This window comes from Chiloscyllium plagiosum, chromosome 6, assembly GCF_004010195.1.
Source record: "Chiloscyllium plagiosum isolate BGI_BamShark_2017 chromosome 6, ASM401019v2, whole genome shotgun sequence".
Taxonomy (NCBI): domain Eukaryota; kingdom Metazoa; phylum Chordata; class Chondrichthyes; order Orectolobiformes; family Hemiscylliidae; genus Chiloscyllium; species Chiloscyllium plagiosum.
Window position 1 is genome coordinate 50,302,688 of NC_057715.1, and position 16,055 is coordinate 50,318,742.

A 16,055-nucleotide genomic window follows, 5' to 3' on the forward strand; every position below is an offset into this window, starting at 1 on the left:
GGCATGCAGTCGGAGATCGGCGAAGGGGCGGGGTTAGGCGAGGTGACGGAACTCGCCGGGGGGGCGCGGTTAGGCGTGAGATCGGCGTGGGGGCGGAGACACATGCGGCATTGTGGGGGCGGAAGTGGCTGCGGCGACCGCAGAGACAGAGTTATTCCCCATAGCCGCGGAGGTCGCGAATCTGCCGGCGATTGTCTTCATGGCGATCGCGGAGGCGGTTGTCTGGGCGGCGATCGCGGAGGCTGCGAGGTCGGTGGGGGCGGAGGTGACGTCATCGGCGGCGGCAGCTATTGCCGCGGGCGATGTAGCGGCCGCGTGTGTAATGGCGCCAGACTGATTTCGGAGGCCGATGGAAGATTCTGGAACAGTTGAGGAACCCAGAGTGTCAAATCCCCTCTAAGCCTTCTTCTTGCCAATGACAACAGGTTCGAGTCTCTCAGCCTTTCCTCATAAGATCTTCCCTCCAGACCAGGTAACATCCTGGTAAATCTCCTCTGCACCTTTTCCAATCTGGGGTTATGATCCATCATCATGATCTCTGCTAATTTATGTACAGATAATCCACTTACAGAAAACCAAAAAGTGCTGGGAAGATGCAGCAAGTCTGGCAGATCTGTGGAGAGACAGGCTTAGTGTTTGAGTCTAATCTAACTTTTCTTTGGGTTCTGAAGAGTAAGAACAGAAACAGGCCATTAAGGCTTCTCTGGCATTCAATGCATTTATGGCTCATGTAATAATCCTGAACCCCACTTTCCTGCCTTGCTCTGTAAACCTTGATTTCCTTACTGATTAAAAACAATCTGTCTATCTCAGCCTTCAATATACTTCATATACAGCGAGCAGTCATGGCCGAGTGCTTAAGTGAACAGATTATGAATCCATTGAGGCTAACCCCATGAAATTTCGATCCTCACTGCTGTCCTTTAGGGTGCAGTATGGTAGCTCAGTGGTTAGCACTGCTGCCTCATAGCACCAGGGACCCCGGTTCAATTCCATTCTCAGGCCACTGTCTGTGTGGAGTTTGCACATTCTGTGTTTACATGGGTTTCCTCCCACTTTCCTGAAGAAGGGCTTATGCCCGAAACGTCGATTCTCCTGTTCTCTGGATGCTGCCTGACCTGCTGCGCTTTTCCAGCAACACATTTTCAGCTCTGATCTCCAGCATCTGCAGACCTCACTTTCTCCTCAAAGATTTCCTCCCACAGTCCAAAGATGTGCACATTGGGTGAATTGACAATGTTAAATTGGCCCATGGGCCCAGGGATGTATAGGTTAGATGTGTTAGCCATGGGAAATATAGGGTAGGGGGGTGGGTTTGGGTGGGATGCTCTCTGGAGGGTCAGTTGGACATGTTGGGCCGAATAGCTGGTTTCCACGTTATATAGATATGGATGATAATTACTTAGCTAAACATCCATCCAAAACCAAATGACAAAAATTTTAACTGCAATAAATAAATCATTAACAGAAGGGAAAGACATTTTTAAACAATCTGAAATAAATCATTCTACACAAGTTAACACAATTTACTAACATAAACTGCAAAGAGGAAATTAGGGCATGGTGTAGTAGAGGTAGCCGATTCACTAACAGGCTTCATTTATGCTGCTGACCTGTCTTTGTAGCCACAGTATTTATCTGGCTGGTCAAGATCAGTTTTTGTCAGTTTTCTCTGGGATCATGGTAATATATATTTTTGGAGCTAGGATAGGCAGATACAAGAAAGTGAATCTACCACAGGATTAGGGGGTCGACAATGAGAAGGCAGTGTTGACAGCAGGGCACTACTTCTCTGGAATTAACACTAGGTTCATGATTTAATAAGAGAAAGTACATCAGACTTGCCTGGGGAGAAAATCAGAATTGTTAAGTAAGGGAAATCTAACCATTCTAACCATTATTTTGTAGTCCTGATCTATGAAGTGCGCACTTTAAACAGCAACCAGTTCTAAGACCCATCTAAGTCCAAGCAGACTTTAACAACAGGACTGTTATTCAAGATAAAAGATATTAAATCGGGTGAACTAATTTAAAGCTTGGGACCTGGAATTTGATGTGCAGGAACAATTGAACAACTCATGATATACTGTACCTTTCTTACACGTTAACAGCACTCCGATCAAACCTGAGGAAATATCCTTTGGAGCATCTACATGGGAATGGTAAATCCAAGTTAAACAAGCTGGGTCAGCATCTGTAGGTGCATACTCTTTCTTGACTATCCATGTATAGATGTGACTTCCTCCTGGTGGAACAGCATCATCCACCTTATATTTACCTGATGTTTGATCAGGATAAAAAGCACCTGTAAAGAAGAACAGCTTTCGTCATTCTACATTAGAGGAATTTAATCTAAGAATTAGAGTACAGTATAAGTGCAAGTTTTCAGAAATGAAAGTCACTGGTAAATTGCATAACACTGATTTTGAAGTAGTTTCAGAGAATTAGAAGCATTATAAGCAGTTGCACTAAACAAAGCAACACCAGCATCTGATAGGAATAGTGTTGGAAGAGGGAACAAATAAAAAATGCCCTTATGACTCAGAAGGTAAAGAAGAAAGCCAACAACTTGGCAATGAGAAAGGAGGAAGGGTCTCTGAATTCTATGCAGTGGTCATCATGTACAAGAAAAAACTAACAAAATTCAAATATTCATATTATAGTTATTTCACATGTTTCTATACATGTATTGACAGGAACTAGTATATGTGATCCTTACAAGCAACTCTAGATCTAATTAGTAATTTTTAAAGCTGGTTTTTATTAAGCTGATAAAGAATTTTAATTAGTGCAAATTAATTGTGAACAAACAGGACAACTAGAATAATTCTAGCAATCATAAATATGTAAGAGGAAGGACTGGTGAAATCATTTTACTGGCTTACAAATTTGCCCTGCCTACAGCTGTTGATACAGACTGCAAGCAAGCTTTGATTCCAGTGTGCAGCACAGCATTTTCTCAATAGGGAATTCAGCGTCTACCTGGTTCATGATTCATAGTTCATCTCAGCCTCTTAAAAGGCAGCCAGGACTTTTTAAAGGGGTGATGAGGAGGTGTTTTGAAGTACTTCCAAATAAACGTGTTGGGCTATAACCTGTTGTTGTGTGCTTTTTAACTTTTTATAGGGGAACTGCACTTATTCACAGGAAATGTTGCAGATTATTTGTGGAAGACCTGGCTGCAAGGGAAAGTACAACAAAAAGAGCAACAGTCTAGGTAGGAGTTCCCAAATGAGTTGCAAGAAACACTAGTCCAGAAGGTGGACAGGAACAAAGGTACCACATACCAGAAGGAGGCTAGTGAGCCCCAAGGCACACCTGGAAAAAGGATTATGAGCACTCAAGGCTTCACAGGAGGATCCCAAGAACTGAGGATGTTACCTAGACAGGGGACGAAACGTCTGCAACACAAATTCCCAACTCGGCGAACAGAACCACAACAATGAGCACCCGAGCTACAAATCTTCTCACAAACTTTGAACTCACTTTGAAAGCTGTACGCTGAGCACCTGGCAGCAGTGCTGGTAAAAGTTCTGTGATCTCACATGGCTGGTCAAGGTCAATGAATGCAACTTTGAAACTTTATTGCTGGAACAGCACAGCCATAAAGTTTCAACTTTGATCTCCAGCATCTGCAGACCTCACTTTCTCCTCAATGAATGCAACTTCCCAACTCTCCCCTCCACTAACCTCTCATGTTGCTCAATGCACCTCACACCTATCACTCACTCACCAGCAATCAGGACTCACTCCATCATGAGTTCCAAAGTAGTCAGACTCTCACCCAGCTTTCGCAAACCTCCAAATATTCGATTATTTCTGGCACATCACTCAAACACAGTGTTATGGACCAGACCAGACGCCTTCAAAATATAATAAGAAGGTAGCCTAGATCCTAACTTTTTCTTATTTTAAAGATAATTGTGAGTTGCTACATTCCAGATGCAATTTGATTGGTCAAGCTACTTGGCATTAAGCAAAACACAATTTAATCAAACACTATAGTCAAATATAGCAAAATAAAGAAAGAATTGGAATAACTTAACTCTACTGAAAAAACGTAACAGAATAACAGATGCAGTAATTATTACTAATTAATAGTTCCAATATACTAACATCCTGTAAAGACACCCTTGGAGAAAAGCCAAATTCAGAAAACAGATTATCTCACATGAAGCTTCTGTGCCAGGGAGAGAACCCCCGAGCTTTTGGCTGTAATTGATACAATGACAAAAAAAAGCTTCTACTCTTCCAAGACCCCAACAGCAACTGCTGAAAGCTGAACCTAAAATTGTTGGTTCTGTGGGAGCTCGACCACACCCATTCAGGCTGCTTCTATTGTTCTAACTTGTTAAAAACAAACACCCAGGGCTTCACAAGGTTTTATCTTTCCACATGTCACACAATCTCTCTCTGAAAGAAACCAGGACAAAACACAGCTCTTAAAGCCACTTTTGGATACTCTCTTTTTTTCTTCTTAGTGGTCAATAGGTAAATATTTGAGACTTTCTATAAAGAAGCTGTGACAGTTACATTCTGGCTGCCAAGAATAAGCATGTGACAGCATAACTTGTCAATTCTAAGTTCAGCTTACATTTTTAAGCATTAAGACACTGGTAGCTTTATCTTAATTATATTTTGTTTTCAAGCCTTAGCAACACAATAAGCCAATTTCAGCATGACATTCAGTCAGTAAGTCACTTGACTTGACCACTCTGTTTGTCACGTAACCCTATTAGCAGCAAAAACAAATTTAAACTGTTTTACAATATTAACTTAATCAGATAAGCTGTTTCCTTGTATTTTTAATTGTTATATGATTTTAACTCAATCAAATAAGCTGTTTATTATGTTTTGAACTGTTATAAGACATTGGCTCAATCATATTATTTTCTTATATCCCCACAGCCACAGTATCACGACAATTGAGTAACATGCACACTGACATTCTGCCCCTCTCCTTACAAAACAATAACAAGAGGGAGAGCTGCATACTGCATTAATTGGCCCCACTGGAGGAGATGTTATGCCACATAGTGGCAATGGCTGTTACTAAGAATATTGCATCTGGTGATGTAAAAAAACATTCAAGGTAATGGTTCCTGTCTTAAACCCCTTCTCAAATTCCACTTAAACCTCATCCTGTTATCCATCATAAAGTGTAAGCTGCAGATAATGTGACAATGGACCACTTATTTACCATTCCATCCCACTACCCTCAATCCAGATGAAAGCATTTTTACTTTCAGATACTCAAGAATATACACCTGGCCAGCTAGAACAGACTTATTGTGTAAGTTGCAATCAACGGCAGAATTCTGCTGAAGAAGCAAAATCATTTGACACTGGAAATCACCAGTTCAGCTGCTGGCACCGTACATCATTGTTAACTAGCATTGTGCAGTTATAGATAGAGTCATAGAGCCATACAGCATGAAACTAGACCCTTTGGTCCAACTCGTCCATGCCAACCAGGTTTCCCAAATTGAATTAGGCCCATCTAATCATGCAATTTTGGTCAGGTGTTATAGGATGCTGTTCCTCTATCTATTTCCTTCCACTCATTCTTGTGTTTTCCTGTTTCTGTTTTCAGCTTGACTCAGAGCTTTGTGCAAAACACACAGGCCATTTTTAACAACATAGAAATAGTTACCATCTCGAAGACAACACTTACAGACCCAGTCACGATGCAGCATCTGCTGGTTGATATACTAAATCACACTGCAGCATAGACAGATGTTACCAACTGTCTCAATGCTGCAATGGAAAACTCAGACTGTAATCATGAGATCCATGTTTGTTGCCATGCAAGTTCAGATTGGTACCATGCAAGCTCAGAATGACTGTAGAACATTATTTTCCAGGAAGGATGCAGAGAACATAAACATGTATGTCCCTTCTCTGTTGCTCTAACCTATAATGTGCCACCTGCCCTTCATGTAGGTGTTCATGAGATGTGGCTGCAACTGTTGAATAGTTGGAGTATGTGGAAGTTATGACAGGTGTAATTGAAGCAGCACTGAAAAGCTTGAAGGGTGAGGGGGAGTATCTGAACTTTAGGTATGAGTTCTAATTATATCTTGTCATATCCTCTCTTATCATTAAGGATGCAATCACTTTAATCGTGAAAGCTCTTCCTCCCCCTTACCATTTTTGCACTTGACCACACAACCAGGTTTATTTTGTTTGCGGGACATTTCGTAGAATTTTCCTCAGAATCTGGCTGCATGGCTTCTTTCACAGGCTCACACAAATATACAGATATAAAGATATTGAAGGAAAATGTCATAGCCCAGTGTATCTGATACAAAATGGTTATTATTGCTACTAGTGGAATGTTCAGAGCTATTTTGTTGAATAAACTCCATTTTTTATTTTTTTTTAGCTTAATTCAAAATGACCTCAGACTCCAAAGTGAATTTGTTATTAATAGCACCACTATTTTGGTTAGGTAGTTAATACTTCCTGTAGCTCTGGCATAAGGCTACATACATTTCATTTTTGAGCATTTGCTAAGGCACAGTGGTACTAACTCCAGCTTTGTCAGATGGAGAAAGTTTAAGTTCACTTCCAGAGGTTTACGCATATAACACTGATTGAAAGTGAATATTGACAGAGTACAGTTCTGTTTAAAGAAAGCATCTTTCAGAAGGAATGAGGCCCCAGTTGCTCTTTTAGTTGGATGTAAAAGATCACATGCCACTATTTGAAGAATAATGCTCCTTGGTAAGTTGGCTAGCACTTATCTGTCAACCAACATTACTAAAACAATGATCTGGTCATTATTACTCTGCTGTTTGGGAATTTGATGTACACAAATTGTCTCATTTCTTATACTTCAGAAGTGTTTCAATAACTATAAAGCACTTTGTAAATGAAATTCTTTCTTTTACTCAGTAAGGTTACCTTCTGAATCTTTCTTGTAGAAAACTCCATGAGGATGCAAAGAATAGGGACGCGATGCAAAATTTTTGAAGTGAATAATAATCAAGTCTTCCACCTCTGCCCTAAGCAGTGGGCCAAGAAATCCAAGCCAGTCAGGTTTAGAAACCTCAGTTGAGTAAGTTGCATCGGTAAACTGTTTATAGATGGCCTTTTTGTACAATCGTCCAATCCTGTTTTTGCTCCTCGAAAGAAATACTGCTGCATTCCTATGAACAAACAAACATATGATCAGCCATATCACTTTTGAATAAAATATTCCTTATAAAAGGAAGAGTCAAAACTTTAATCTCCTAACTTGGTGTTGAACATTCGATTATTAATCCATCCTAATAGAATAGAAGAAGGGGTTATGATGCAAGCTAAAATCTGAATGTTGTAGTTATATCTGGCATTATCGTGGTAGTTTTTGAACTTCACTCTTACCTATTGACTTTAAAATAGAAGTGAATGTTCAGGAAAAAGTGTGAGAGGAAACGTTTGTTTTGTTTTGTAGTTTGGCGAAATTTGGACTACTACCCCAATTATCAGGACAAGGCCATAAACAGCCAGACCTGAATATAATTTATCAGTAGCAGGACTTGGTTTCAATAAAGAATGAAGTTTAATGGCCATCCAAGAGCAGCAAAGATAAATACACCCTATTGTCCCTGCCTCTCACACTACCAAAGGAGCACTCAGCTCCTTTGCACAACCTCTTAATACTTCCCTCCAACACTTCCTACACCTCAATTACAGAGACACCATAAAACTCATTGCCTTCTCAAATAATCTATTATGTGCCATCACACACATTTTCCTTTATACTGTACACCTCCATACTCTATCCAATCATGTTTTTGTTATTGTATGTTCGATGCATGTCATACTCATTCACATTACAAAGCTTTCCAACATGTGTTCTCTTACACATTGTCCTTTAAGGATACAGCACATAACAGCAGACAATGGAACAGTTTAGAGTCCTCAATACACTGCCATTGCACAGGCAAACCAAGAAGATCACTGTCCCAGCAGATACCCAACAGCATGTCTGAATGTTATTTGTATTCCTTCATTGACTCACATACAACAAGCTAACCGACCTCAGCTTACATTTTTCAGATCAGGGTTGAACCTTCCTTTGAAGTCTTACATCTTCTTTGTATCTTTGCTCTAGGTCTTACAATGAACTATGAGAGGAAAATTGCAGTCTCGCATAGAAAGCTGTGAGATATCAGAAATCGTTCCAAGCGAGTTTACCACTTTGGCTGAGAGTGTGAAGGAGTCTGCACCCAATCCTTGTAGAATCATCTTAAAAGCAATACCACTTTAGTCTGCCTTGCAGATTTTGGTGGCCTCCCAGGACACTGTAATGGCACCTTTACAGCCAGAAGGTCTATGCTATTAGAGTAATTGATTCATAGAATCCTACAGCATGGAGACACGCCCTTTGGCCCAAGCTGGTCCATGCCAATCAAAATGTCTGTCCACGCTTACACCATTTCCCTGCACTTGGCTCATATTCTTCTAAACTTTTCTTATGGTGGGTGGCACGGTGGCACAGTGGTTAGCACTGCTGCCTCACAGCGCCAGAGACCCGGGTTCAATTCCCGCCTCGGGCGACTGACTGTGTGGAGTTTGCACGTTCTCCCCGTGTCTGCGTGGGTTTCCTCCGGGTGCTCCGGTTTCCTCCCACAGTCCAAAGATGTGCAGGTCAGGTGAATTGGCCATGCTAAATTGCCCATAGTGTTAGGTAAGGAGTAAAGGTAGGGGTATGGGTGAGTTGCGCTTCGGCGGGACGGTGTGGACTTGTTGGGCCGAAGGGCCTGTTTCCACACTGTAAGTAATCTAATCTAATCTATCCATGTATTTTTCCAATGCCTTTTAAATTTTGTTAATGTACCCACCTCAACCACCTCTGCTGGCAGCTCATACCATATGTGTACCACCCTCTGTGCTGCTCAGGTTCCCTTTTGTTCTTTTCCTTCTAGCCTTAAACTGATGCCCTCTAGTCCTTGATTTCCCAACTCTGGGAAAAGGACTGAGTGCATTCACCTTATCCATGCCCCTCATAATCTTCTACATCTCTGTAAGGTCCCTCTTTCAGTCTGCTACGCTCTAAAGAAAAAGTCCTATTTTGTCCAACTTTTTCCTATAACTAGACAGGCAACAGGCAACATCCTTGTAAATTTCTTCTGCATACTTTCCAGTTTATTAACATCCTTCCTATAGCACTTGACCAAAACTGAACACAATACTCAAGTGCAGCCTCACCAACGTCCTGTATAACTGCAACATAACTTCCCAACTTCTATACTCAATGCCCTGACTGATGAAGGCCAATGTGCCAAAAGCCTTCTTTACTGTCCTGTCTACCTGTGACTCTACCTTCAGAGAACTGTGAACCTGAACTCCAAGATCCCTCTCTTCCACTACACTCCTTAAGGCCCTACTATTTACCATGAAACTCCGATCTTGATTTCATTTTCCAAAATGCAATATATTTTATAACTTTAATGGAAGCTCAAATCTCTGCCATGTAGATTTTAAATGCCATATTGGAAATAAGATGAATTAAGTAGATGGGTTTGCAAGCAGTTAGTTTAGTTTACTGGAATCCGTCCTCCCATGGATCATTGGAAGTGATGATGCCCAGCTTTTAAGAAAGTGGCAGTGGCCTGCTGCAAGAAGCTAGCAGGCATCTCTTAGGCAGTCTGCACATTTCCCCCTTCCCATCTCTCACAATTAAGAGCCACCATGGTATTAGCAAGCCAGCTGGGCCACACTGCCACAATCTTCTTTGTTCTTCTTAGGCAGTTCTTCAAAATCAAGGATGATCTTCTTCTACTCTAGTGTTGTGGATCCTGAGGTGTAGTTCAATGATGGATCTGCACACTTTGCCACAGGTTGTGTCAATGGTATTTAGGTATAGCAGAACAGGAGTAAGTCTTCAATTTAAGGAAGGGGAACAGTGGGTGCCTTTATCACAGTGATTTATACATTGCTATGATCTGTGCAGGAAATATGTAGAAAGTCAGAACCTCTATTTTATCTCCCCTTTTAATTTTGTTCTTTTGTTTTCTAACAGGTTAGTGGCTATGGTAGTTCAATAAAGCGGCTAAACTTAAAAGTGAGTGAATGCCCAGGTGTGTTGGAAAGGCAACATGAATCTACTGACTTTTCTACATTTAACTAGCATTACATTAACTCACGTCTGCAATTACCATACAAAAAGAGACAACTAAGTGAATCTTTAAACTTGGATTCTAGCTTTAACTGCCAATGCTTAAGCTTGCCAAGTTGTCTGAATCACACCTAATTGAAGGAAAGAAGGTAAATTCACAGCAAATCGGCAACATATTCTACTTGTAATGAGTGGAAGTGATTGTAAAGGCTGACAATGATCAATCTGCGGATAAAAGTGAAAATTTTGAAATTGAATGAATGGGGAGCTAAAATAGTTGGCAAGGATGGCAGTGAAAGTTTGTTCTATGCAGAAAATAAGTTCAGCAAATTGGTATTAGGAGAACCTTTCAGAAATATGGTCAAAATAATTTAAAATGATCTCCTGAGCACTTTTCCACCCGATTTTTCAAGTAGCCTGTCACATTGGATTATGATACATCTTCCAAATCCCCAACCAACCACAATTATCCTCAGGCTTTTTTTCATCATTTTCACACAAAACATTTTGCACGTTTTAATTAATCTATTCACACTTCTTACAAAATGTCTAATCAGCTTACCTAACTGGTAATGTACATTTTTTGGTATTTTAAGTGCATTCCATTTCTTTCCAGCTGATTGGAAAGTCAAATTTTGACAGTCAATCTTTTGAAGTTTACCCTTTTAAAGTCATATTTATTCTTATATTTTTCAAAGCAGATGCTGTTTGTTTAAAATTCTTAAATGTAGTTGCGTTAGTCTGGAAGCTATTGTTAGCATAATATTTGAAGTTTAGTTATCTGTTACTAACTTCTGTGGAAGAAATCTCATTGTCCTTTAACTAATGGCATTGGTCTGGTCAGCAGACCATATGCGAACCATGCAATTCCTCGGGTGCCAATGGAATATTAGACTAACTCAGAAACTGCTAGCACCTAAATGATCTGCCACAATTCTATACTCCTAAGCGTGTTCCAATATGTTTGAAAAAGAAGGCCCAACAAAAACCATTTAAATGACAAAAAGGTGGAAGTATGTATCCATAAGGTGTGTAAGAGGGAGTTGATTCTGTCAGGTATAGAAAGACATCTTGCTCAATATCAAATGGTTCAGCAAGCACTGAAGCAAATCTTAGACATGAGAAGTATTGTTTACAGAATCCAATTGTCTGGATGCTGGCCAAAAATAGAACTGAGATGAAAGCTGCTTAGGAACAGCAGTAACTGAATCTATGAAGCGTCAGTAAGTGAGAAAGGTCAAATGTAAAAGATCATACTTTACACACACATATCCAAAGAGCAGTGCCTCCGGATGCTGCATTTCCATGTATAAGGAGATCTCAGCAATCTCCTGTAATAGGATTAGATGCCTACTCGGCCAGGCTAAGCAAGTTTATCAGAACTTCTGTGAAAAAAATTAGATAGGCTTCCCAGTTCCTAAAACAATCAGGTAGACAGTTTATCTTGTATATTAAAATGAAACCTGAGAGTTAATACTTTGCAGATCTCAAATTCAAAATGAACTTGTGAGCTTTCCATCACCTGAATCGCGCCCAGAATTAATCTCTTATCTAGTTTCAAAGTGACAGAAACTTAAGGCATGAATTCTCAGAGTTCACAGCTGCCAGTGACCACCTCCACATGACTCAGTGGATAGAGGGAGGAAGCGTTTAGTTGGAATAGATGTCTCTCTTTTGGGGTGACATCACATCTGAGCTGAGAAGAAACTTACACAAGTGCAGGTAGGTGGTCCAGTAAAACAGATGTATATGGCTGTCAGATACAGAAACATCATAAGAATTAATCCAGAAGTGATACTGGCCATCAGAATTCAAAATAATTGTTATCACTAAAATCATGGCCATACTTAGAAATTCATATATCATAGACAGTAAGGAAATGAATTGTAATTTGTGGTGTAAAACCTTTGTGATTTTTTTTCTACAATGTTAAAAAGGTCACAAAACAAAATTAATGGAGCATGAAGCAGACAATACTGAACTGGAGACCGAGGAGTGAGGGGTGGAGCTTTGTGTTTTTTGGTGGGATGGGTGAGAGAAATGTAGAATGGTGGCAGAAAGAAACAGGAGAAAGTAGTCCAGTGTCACTCCTGCTTTGTCAGGCATCTGAAGAATTGCTTCAAAAAACACTCATATTTTTGACTGCTGCACAGATGTATGTGTAAAAATTTAAGAGTATCCTGGATGTGTAATGATAAAATAACATATTTTTCTTCACGCAGGCCATTATAGTATTGTTAAAGACTTGAATGCCTACGTACGGTAAAATACTTGTATTTATACAGCTCTCTTGGCATCCACTGGGTGTGTCAAAATGCTTTACAGCTCATGAATATTATTCCAATTTACTGCTCCTCGGATGCTGCCTGAGCTGCTGTGCTCTTCCAGCACCACTAATCCAGAAACTATTAAACTGTAATCATGCTACAAGGTATGTAACACGATTTTAAAATCATTTGAGAGTTTGAAGTTTTGAATTTGAACCAGTTGCATGTGGGCTTTTATAATGTCTGAAAGAGTTTAATTATTAAGTTGTAAGTATTTCCGTAGCCATGATGCTTTTTTTTGAAAAAAAGTGAGAAAGGGGTTATTATTGAGGTGAGTTTGGTAAGATAGGGTGAGAGAACTTGTTTATAACATTCTTTAAAAAAGATAATTTCAGCCCATAGTGTATAGCTTCAAAACAGCAGCAAATTGTCAATATAGTGCCTTTGATTCAATAAATTTTGAGGTAATTCACAAGAGCATTATGAAAGAATATATGATGTAGAATCACATGAGAAGATGAGATCAGATGATAATAAAGCTTTTCAGAGTTAGATTTCAGTCAGTGTGTCAGGGAAAGAAAATAAGGGGAGGGAGTTGAATTCAAAAGCAACTAATGGCACCTCTATGGCATACCTCACATCTGATTTTTATCCCACCTTAAAACAACTCGCCACTCAGCGGTTATCTCAAAATCCACCTGCATCCCTAATGTCCACTCCACTATTTAAAACCTGGTGTGCATTCAGAGAAACACGGTCAGTCAGAGCTATCCTGCATGGTTCCTGATACTTGTCCTGGGCATTACACAGAGAGAAATCAGCTTCCTGCTTTGTGGGCAGAGTCTTGGAGATCCTGTTGGAAGGTGTGGTGCTGATGTGGGATGACTTCTTCTCCAAGACCAGCAATGCATCCACAATACCAAACCATGCCAATCTGATCCAAGGTTGCCACCCAGGTTAAAATGGTGTCAGACATCTGAAGGAAAGTACTATAAGAGGAAGGTTAAAGAACTTGTCCACTGTGCCAAAGTAAGTGCCACGATCTTCTCTCTGCTACTTCACACGCCCAGCAAGGCTCATGTTCTAACACTCAGATTATCACATACAACATCTTTCCACACTCACTCTTACATATCCCAACTCCCATAACCACTATCTTTGCATGTCATCTCCACTGCCTATTCACTTGCTCAGGACACATCCCATGTACATCAACAGAATCAAGGCACCTACTTTCACCATAATAGCTGCATCTGTCTCATTCCAGGATTAATGTGTATCCTAGTGTATTAGATTTGTCACATGTCTATTTAATCCTGTTCTTACACAGAAGACAATGGTGGGAAGCTTCAGCTAGCACCAGAGTATAAACCTGGCTTCATGGCAGGATATCAATTTGAAACTGCTTAATTACAATTAGTTTCAAATGAGGAAATGCTAAAAAAAAACCTCTTTTTGTAACACATCAATATCACACATGTGACAAACTGAAAATCTATTTTGATTTCAAACTGGTGCATCAATTTATTTGTGGGCGAATAATGGAGATAATATGCGCAATTTTGAGTATGATTTGACACATAAAATTGGTTGTACTGTGGGGGTCCAGTTAAACTTTCAATATCATGGCTGTGAATGTGATGCAAAGATGTTATGATACTACAGCAAGACTCGCAAGTGAGTGCTTAGGTTTTTCATTTAGAGTATAACAAAAGGCACATCATGTTTAAATAATGAAGGAGTTGTCAGCATTTCATGTTTGGGGTTGAAAACATACAGCAGCTGTTACAAGTTATCAAAGAAATATTCAAGAATCAACATAAATTTATTTTGAAAACCTCCCCTTCAATTTTGACTTCAACTATCTCTACTGCAATTACTGAAGGCAGGCTGCCCAATTAATCTTTACTCATTAATGTTTTGAATATAAATATTTATACATCCATGGGCTTTAAGAAAATAATGTATATTCTTGTCAGACTCCTTAAAGGAAGCCTCACTGCATACATTCTGAAGTAATATGGAATCATTTTATATCGTTTTGTTCAGCAGCTGTGGGCATCACTGGTTTGGCCTGCATTGTCAATCCCTAATTGTCCTGAGTAGGTGGTGGTGAGCCATTATCTTGAATCACTGCAATCCATGCAGTAAGTGCTCCGTGAATACTATTAATGAGGGGGTTCCAGGAATTTGACCTAGCCACAGTGAAAGAATGACAATATAATTCCAAGTCAGGATGCTATGTGCCTTGGAGGGGAGTTTGCAGAAAGTGGTAGAGCAATGCATCTTCTGCCTTTGTTCTTCTAAATGGTACCAGTTGTAGGTTTCGAAGGTACAATTTAAGGAAGCTTGAGAGGTTGCTATGGATCATCTTGTAACTTGGTACACACTGCTGTCAATATCACTGATGTTGAGCATCTTGAGTGACATTGGAGCTGCACCCATCCAGGCTACCATATTCAATTGATGACATTGGAGCAGAACATTGACTGCTTGTTGATTAATCAGGGCAACCTTTTTTTGTTGACATTGCAATAATGAGGTAAAATAGAATAGGCAAATGGAAAAACTTTTGTATTCATTCCTGAGATGTGAGCATCGCTGCTAGGCCAGCATTTATTGTCCACCCCTAGTTGCCCTTTGGTAAGCTGCTTCTTGCTGCAGTTCACGTGCTGGGTTGACCAACAATATTATTGGGGAGGGAATTCCATGATTTTGACCCAGTGACAGTGAAGGAATAGCAATATATTTCCATGTCTGGAACTGAATGGATTGGAACGGAAGGGAACGGAATGGAATGGAATGGAATGGAATGGAATTTATTGTCATGTGTACCAAGATCATAGTAAAAAGCTTTGTCTGGCATGCAATACAGGCAAATAACATAGTAAAGGAGCATAGATAGTAAATAATAGGTAAACAGTGGCAAAAACAAAAACACAGGTACAGATGAATGTTAAGAGTTTGTGAGTCCATTCAGTATTCTAACAACAATAGGATAAAAACTATTACGAAACCGGCTGGTGCGTGTATTCAGGCTTCTGTACATTCTCCCCGATGGTAGAGGTTGTAGAAAAACATTGCCAGGGAGGCTTGGCCTTTATGAATGCTGGCGGCCTTTTCTTGACAGCGGGCCTGGTAGATGGATTCAAAAATGGGAGGTTGGCCTTTGTGCCTGTCCAGACCGGGTTCACCACTCCCTGTAATCATCTCTGATCTTGAATGCTACAGTTTGCCATTCCAGGTAGTGATACATCCAGACAGAATGCTCTCAATGGCGAACCTATAAAAGCTGGCAAGGGTATTCGCCGTCATGCCAAATCTCCTCAGCTGCCTGAGGAAGAAGAGATGTTGGGCCTTTGTAACCAATGAGGAGAAAGTGAGGTCTGCAGATGCTGGAGATCAGAGCTGAAAATGTGTTGCTGGAACAGCGCAGCAGGTCAGGCAGCATCCAGGGAACAGGAGAATCGACATTTCGGGCATAAGCCCTTCTTCAGGAATGAGGAAAGTTTGTCCAGCAGGCTAAGATAAAAGGTAGGGAGGAGGGACTTGGGGGAGGGGCGTTAGAAATGCGATAGGTGGAAAGAGGTCAAGGTGAGGGTGATAGGTCAGAGTGGGGTGGGGGCGGAGAGGTCAGGAAGAAGATTGCAGGTTAGGAAGGCGGTGCTGAATTCGATGGA

The 16,055-nt window shown here is 40.4% G+C and overlaps 1 protein-coding gene across 4 annotated transcripts in view; it reads right to left on the reverse strand.

The window, feature by feature from the left end:
* The window catches only part of hephl1a (hephaestin-like 1a), a 141,416-nt gene that overhangs the window by 103,729 nt on the left and 21,632 nt on the right, over nucleotides 1–16,055 (reverse strand). For all 4 annotated transcript variants that reach the window (XM_043691507.1, XM_043691508.1, XM_043691505.1 and 1 more), the window contains exons 2-3: nucleotides 6,907–7,151; nucleotides 2,093–2,305 (exon numbers count right to left, since the gene is read on the reverse strand). In XM_043691507.1, the coding sequence (XP_043547442.1) occupies nucleotides 2,093–2,305; nucleotides 6,907–7,151 (458 nt within the window). The remainder of the gene's footprint in view (nucleotides 1–2,092; nucleotides 2,306–6,906; nucleotides 7,152–16,055) is intronic.